The 7,654-nt window shown below is 38.6% G+C and overlaps 1 protein-coding gene across 1 annotated transcript; it reads left to right on the top strand.

Moving 5' to 3' along the window:
* The first annotated feature begins 368 nt into the window (after positions 1-368).
* Positions 369-2,030, top strand: LOC121205046 (uncharacterized). Its single transcript, XM_041075974.1, has one exon. It carries the CDS (start codon positions 369-371, stop codon positions 2,028-2,030), a length of 1,662 nt encoding a protein of 553 aa, XP_040931908.1.
* The last annotated feature ends 5,624 nt before the right edge of the window (positions 2,031-7,654 follow it).

The raw sequence follows: 7,654 nt of genomic DNA, 5'->3' as shown, positions 1-7,654 counted from the left end.
AAAAATATGATGAACCAATTAACCTAATTGCTGACTGAAGGGCTAGAAAAAGGAAAAAGCCCTATGGTCAATTCCGGATATGATAATGAGGATCTTCTCTACCCCCCGATTTTTAACCCAAAAAATGTCTAGACACAACCCGAGGTGTACCCACGAAGGCCACCTGTTACAATTAGGCCTCAACAGTTTCAGGCCGGTGTATCAACGCCAATGAACTACCAAACAGGCTAAGGCTCTAATCCGGAGGATAACCCAACTAATCCCGTTGTCCCCAACCTTGATGATATAGCAGAAATAGAACGGCGAGAGTGGAGCTCCCAAAACAACTTAAAGACCGATGCAGATGGTTAGAAGAAAAATTCAAAGTAATGGAAAACACTAATTATCATTGTAGAATAAATGCTAAGGATTTGAGCTTAGTTCCGGACTCAGTGCTTCCCTCCAAGTTCAAAACTCCGGAGTTTGAGAAATATAATGGGACCAGCTGCCCCGAAGCTCACATTACAATGTTTTTTTGGAGGATGACAAGATATGTTAATAATGATCAGGTATTGATTCACTGCTTCCAAGATAGTCAAGTTGGGGCAGCATCCAAATGGTACAACCAATTGAGCTGGACCAAGATCAATTCATGGAAAGACCTAACACAAGCTTTTAAGAAGCAATATAGTCATGTGATGGATATGACCCTTGACAGAATCACATTGCAGAACATGGAGAAGAAACAAAATGAGAACTTCAGGCAATATGCTCAAAGGTGGAGGGAAGTCGCCATACAAGTCCAGCTACCTCTCCTAGAAAAAGAAACCACAATGCTTTTCATCAACACTTTAAAGGCTCCATTCATTACTCACATGTTGGGAAGCGCCACTAAGAGTTTCTCAGACATAGTGGTGACTGGCGAAATGATTGAAAACGCAGTAAGGAGTGGTAAGATAGATGCGGGGGAAAGCACTAAAAGATCAGCCTCAAGGAAAAGAGAGAATAGGGTGAATAACGTAAGCACGTATAACAAGGGTTATTCAAAACCAATCACTATGAGTCAGTCGAAGATAGTAACCACTAGCCATCAGGGCCCCCCAAGACAAGAATCCAACAAAAGGACAAGTATAGAAAATCTCCAGTTCACGCCTATACCAATAACGTATAGGGAGCTATATCAAAGCCTGTTTGATGCACATGTAGTATCTCCCTTCTACCTGAAACCTATGCAATCTCCATTTCCCAAATGGTACGACGCAAATTCTCAATGCGAATACTATGCTGGAATAACTAGGCATTCAATTGAAAATTGCATTGTATTTAAAAAGTTGATCGAAAGATTCATAAATATGGGAATTGTAAAGTTCGACGACCCATTAGGACCAAATATGGCAGGAAACTCGTTACCCAATCATGTTGACCAATGGGTAAACAGGATAAATGAATATGGGAGTAAGAGAATCAAATATAATGTTGCGAAAGTTAAAACCCCTCTAAGATGGGTTTGGAAAGAGATGGTAGAAATGAGATTAATTATACTAGATTTAGAGGAGAGAATCGAAGGGATGAGGAACTATTGTGAGTTCCATAATGGAGAGGGGCATGATATCCAAGAATGTTTCAAATTCAAGGCCTTAGTGCAAGACCTGATGGATAATAAGGAAATTGAGTTTTATGTCCAAGGCCCAGAAAAAGGAGATATATGCACGTCGGAGGGAGAATCAACAGTGAAGGTCCAAAAAGTCAACTACCCGGTGGTTATCATTTCACGACCGAGAAGAAATAAAGTTGGATTACAAATGGCACCAAATGTCATAATCCAGAAACCTGCAGTTTTTCCCTACAAAGTCAGTAAGAGAGTCCTCTGGAATTATGACAGCAATGTGACGATCCCGGGAGAAGAGAACATGACTGGCACTTTAAAAGAGGACCAAGATGTAGGTTTCTACACACGTAGTGGGAAACGTTATGATTCGGCAAATGCAAAAGTAGAGCCCGTAAAGGGAAAAACTTTTGCGGTTGAACAAAAGAAAAAAAAAGATAGCTAGACTTGATTCACCTGTGAACGAGACGGTAAATAAAGATTAAAGCACAACGAGTATAGCATTGTAGAGTAGCTGCATAAACAACCAGCTCGTATATCAGTGCTAGCTTTACTCTTAAGCTTGAAGGTACATCGTAGCGCATTGATAAAAGTAGTAAACGAATTTATGTCGCTAATGATATCTCTGTCAACAAGCTAGACCGTCTGGTTAACAACATAAGCGCCGATAATTTTATTTTCTTTAATGATGATGAAATACCACTCGGGGACATGGATCGACTAAGGTTCTGTACATCACCATCGGCTACAAGGGATATACGCTGCTAGGATCCATACTGAATAGGTTACCTGTGGATAGCTCTCACATGAAGACATGCCAAAACATAGTGAGGGCATTCGATGGCACCGAAAGAAGAGTAATGGGAAGAATTGAAATAGCCCTGTTGATTGGCCAAAAAACGTATAAGGTAGACTTCCTGGTGATAGACATCAAGCCTTCTTACAATTGCTTATTGGGGAGGCCTTGGATATATTCAGCGGGGGCAGTGCCTTCATACTGCACCAAAAGTTGAAGTTAGTAACAGAAGGTCGGCTGGTGACGATAAATACAGAAGAATACATCATTGCAGTTGTAACCAGTGACGCACCATATTTAAAGGCAAACGATGAAGTGATCGAATGTCCCTTTCGATCTTTGGAATTTGTGAATGTAACAATCATTACCGAAGGGAATAAGATTCCAATGCCTAAGATATCTAAAGCTATGAGAATAGGCTTACAACTGATAGTCGGAAAATGAGCCTTACCGGAAAGAGGACTTAGGAGATACCTCAAAGAAAGGATTGAAGCACCGATTTTGAAATACAAACGAGACCGCTTTGGCTTAGGATTCAAGCCGGACGCGAAACAAAGAAAGAAGGAGCTGGAAAAGAAGCAAGAGAGGAGGAAAGCACGTTTGAGTGGGGAGGAGATCAAATGGGAACCAATAACATTCCCCCACATATCCAAAACTTTTGTATTAAGAGGAACTATTCACCCTGAACGAAGGATGCCAAGAAAGGAAACTACGAAAGTAATGTTGGGAAATTTGAATATCAAGGCTATATCCGAAGAAGAAACTGGAGAAGAGAATTTGTTGGGAATTTTCTCTTATATACCTGGAAGTGTTCTGAACAACTGGACTGTGGAAGAGATTCCTGTAGTTTTTAGAGCTAATTCAGAGTAATTTTCAAAACACACTTATTGCTCTAAGCTTAGGAGTGATAAGAGTCCTTTGTGAAATAGGCTTATGTCCAAAATCTTTATTTCAATAAAATGCATCTTTGCTATCATTTTAAGCAAATATTCTTTTATCCTTTCCATTTCATTCATAATCATACTATACATATAATTATTCTTAGATTCTTTAATTCTTTGGACTTTCTTTCAAATATTCTTTTATTCTTCATTCATAATCATACCATACAAATAATTGTTCTTAGATTCTTTTGTTCTTTGGATCTTCCTTCATCCCTATAACAGGTCTCCAAATATCAATGGTATAAGTGACGCTGTTAATGACTTAGAGGCTCCTTTTGAGCAAGATATGTTTATGGAGGATTCTTAGGATTTTGAAGATGATCGATGATAAATCGTAAATTATACATATTTTTACCCCATGTTTAATGCTTTTTATGGATGATTTCTCATTAGAATTGGTGAATTTAATGCTCCTAATGCTTTAATTTCATGTTTTATACTTAGGAGAGCATAGGAGAGCGAAAGGAACGAGAAACGGGCCAAAAACAGAGAAAATGGGCCAAAGTACGAAATCAACATAGCTTGGACCTCCTCACACGGGCAGACCACATGGCCGTGTGCCATGGACGTGTCCCTGTCGAGCCCAAGTTGAGTCCAATTAGGAAAAGGCTAATTTTGAGGGCTTTTAGGCATTTCAAAGCCTATAAATACACCCTAGAGAAGGAAGAAAAGGAGAAGGAGAATAATGAGTAAGGAATTACTCCAAGGAAGCTGATTGATCCATCTCAGAACCCAGATTCATCATCAAGACTGAAGATCTCTCCTCAATTTCCCTTCAGGAGTTTTGGGTTTTCTTTATGTTTTGTATTCTTTATTCTTATAAGATGTTGTCTTATCTAGTTATAAACTAAAACCCCTAAATACCTAAGGGGAATGAAACCTAAGACGAATCTTGTTATTATTTTCTGAATCATATGATAAATATTTAACTTGTTCTTAATTATGTGTTCTTAATTCTTATTTTGATATCCCAGGATACTAATTCAAGACAAGCTCTTATTCAGAGGAGGAATAGACCCTGTCTAAGAGTACATTTGTCATAATTAAGCGGAGTTGATTGCGCGCATAGACATACAGTGACAAGATTTTGCCGGATTAGGGTGACACCTAATAAGGGGATCCATAGATCGAGTTAATGCAACCCTAGAGTGTTTATTAGAGAAAAGTCTCGGTTATTCAATCTAGGGATTAGACGTTTTTAGTCTTGAATAGGGATAATAACATAACTTAGGAATTTCTACGGAACAAGTTGAATGAATAAATAGTCCGATTCGGAGCCGGAATAACAAGTAAAGTCTAGGTGGATTTTTCCTTAGGTATTGTCTTAAGTCAATCAATTTCCCCAAAAGCAATTCCCCAATTCTTTTCCTTGTGAGTTCTTAGTTTAAATATTTAGTTAATTAAAACAAGACCTCTTTATTCTTAGGCTAGATAATAAAAAGACAATCATTACTAGTACTTTTAGTTCCTTTGGGTTCGACAATCCAGTCTTGCTAAAACTATACTACTGTTCGATAGGTACACTTGCCTACATCACAATAATAGTTAGTTCAAGAACGAGTAATTATAAATATTTAAAACCTATCACAAAATCATGCGATCAATCGAGACTGGGACCTATCTATTGATTTTTTGAGGATGGTAGAATAAGATGAGAAACAAATCCTAACTCACAAAAAGTCGGTAGAAATTGTGAGTTTAGGAGAGGGAAAAGAGGTGAAGATCAGAGCTTGTATCACTGCAGAGACAAAACAAGACCTCATTGAGTTACTCCAAGAATTCAAAGATGTCTTCACATTGTCATATCAAGAAATGCCCAGGTTAAGTACTGATATTGTGGTACATCGACTCCCCATAAAGGAAGATTGTAAGTCAGTGCAACAGAAGCTCTGAAAGATGAGACCCGATGTTTTGCTAAAAATAAAAGAAGAGGTCAAGAAGCAATTCTACACTGGATTCTTAAAAGTGCTTAAATACTTAGAATAGGTAGCCAACATTGTCCTTGTCCCTAAAAAAGATAGAAAAGTATGAATGTGTGTAGACTATAGGGATTTGAACAAAGCTAGTCCGAAAGACAATTTCCCACTGCCTCATATCGATACCTTAGTAGGCAACATGGTAGGTTACTCACTGTTCTCCTTTAGGGATGGTTTCTCCAAATACAACCAGATTAAGATGCATCTAGAAGACATGGAGAAGACTACATTTGTAACCGTATGGGGCTATAAGGTGATGCCATTTGGACTGAAAATATAGGAGTAACACATCAAAGAGCCATGGTAACCCTTTTCCATGATATGATGCACAAAGAAATCGAGGTTTATGTCGATGAGATGATCACAAAGTCCTGAACAAAGAAAGAGCACATGCAAGTCCTGAGGAAATAATTCTTAAGGTTGAGAAAGTTTTAGCTAAAGCTCAATCTAGCAAAGTGTACCTTCGGAGCCAGGTCCAGAAAGCTTCTAGGATTTGTAGTCAATGAAAGGGGATTGAGATCGACCCTAACAAAGTCAAGGCCATATAAGAGCTGCCTCTGCCACGTACTCAAAAAGAAGTTTGAGATTTCCTAAGAAGACTAAATTACATCGTCCGATTCATTTTACAAATAACTGAGAAATGTAACCCCATATTCCGTCTCCTTAAAAAACAAAATTTAGGTGTATGGGATGAAGAATGCCAGAAGACTTTCGACAAGGTCAAACATTACTTGTCCAATGTCCAGGTGCTAATGGCACCCAACCCAGATAAGTCATTGATACTGTATTTGGCGGTATTTGAGATTTCCATGGGATGCGTGCTCGGCCAACATGACGAGTCAAGAAGAAACGAAATAGCAATATACTACGTCAGTAAAAAGTTCACTGAATGTAAGACAAGATACTCACCGATTGAGAAATTGTGTTGCGCCTTAATCTGGACAACCCGAAGACTAAGACAGTACATGTTGTATCACACCACTTGGCTTAGTTTGAAACTAGACCCTCTGAAGTATATGATGGAGTCAATAGCTTTGAATAGAAGGATGGCCCGATGGAAAATTCTACTTTTCGAATTTGACATAGTCTATGTGAACCAGAAAGTTGTAAAAGGGAGTGCAATAGCAGATTTTCTGGCCAGTAGAGCTCTGGAAAATTATGAGCCCTTGAAATTTGATTTCCCAAACGAAGATCTAATGTATGCTGCAACCACCGAAGAAGATTCTCAAGTAGGCCACCCTTGGAAACTAAATTTTGATGAAGCCTCAAATGCTGTGGGTAATGGAATCGGGGCAGTCTTGGTATCCCCTAATGGAGATCATTATCCCTTTACTATTAAATTGGATTTTGATTGCATAAATAATATGGTAGAATATGAAGCATGCATCATGGGTATCCGTGCAGCCATACACAAAATTAAAGTGCTAGAAGTATATGGGGATTCGACACTAGTAATCTATCAGCTCAAAGGTGAATGGAAGACAAGAGACCCCAAATTGATCAATTATTGAAGGATAGTTCGGGAGTTAATTGAGGAGTTTGATGACATCACTTTCAGTTACTTCCCACGAGATGAAAACCAGATGGCTGACACATTGGTTACTTTAGCTTCCATGATTAAAGTGAACAAACAGGAGGACATAAAACCTATTCAGGTGAGTATTCATGAGGCTCCGGCTCATTGTTATAACATCGAGAAAGAAGATAAGGATGATCACTCTTGGTACCACAATATACTGTGATATTGTAAGGATCGTGAATACCCTTACCAGGCAACTGAGAATGATAAAAGGACGTTGAGAAGACTGGCCAGTGACTATGTCTTAGATTGGGAAATCCTATACAAAAAAAGAAAGGATCAGGTATTACTAAGATGTGTGGACGCTATTGAGGCTAAGAAAATCTTGGTAGAAATCCATGAAGGCATCTGTGGAACACACGCTAATGGCTTTACAATGGCTAGGCAAATTATGAGATTCAGATATTATTGGTCCACTATGGAAGGGGATTGTATAAATTATGCCAAGAGATGTCATAAGTGTCAAATTTATGGAGACAAAATTCATGTGCCTCCTTTACCTCTTCATGTTATGACTTCTCCATGGCCTTTCTCTATGTGGGGCAAGGATGTTATTGGGCCAATATCGCTAAAGGCTTCCAGTAGGCATCAATTTATCTTTGTCATCATCGATTACTTCACTAAATGGGTAGAAGCCGCTTCATATACCAATGTCACAAAATCAGCAATTAGTAAATTCTTGAAGAAAGACGTCATATGTCGATATGAAATACCGGAGAGGATCATATCTGTCAATACACTAAACTTGAACAATAGTACAATAACAAAGGTCTG

This window comes from Gossypium hirsutum, chromosome A08 (assembly GCF_007990345.1).
Source record: "Gossypium hirsutum isolate 1008001.06 chromosome A08, Gossypium_hirsutum_v2.1, whole genome shotgun sequence".
Taxonomy (NCBI): domain Eukaryota; kingdom Viridiplantae; phylum Streptophyta; class Magnoliopsida; order Malvales; family Malvaceae; genus Gossypium; species Gossypium hirsutum.
The sequence above is the reverse complement of the archived record's forward strand: the minus strand, read 5'-3'. Positions and strand labels throughout refer to the sequence as shown.

Coding starts and splice junctions, on each gene's coding strand:
- LOC121205046 (XM_041075974.1), top strand. CDS start 369: ATGGAAAACACTAATTATCATTGTAGAATAAATGCTAAGGATTTGAGC.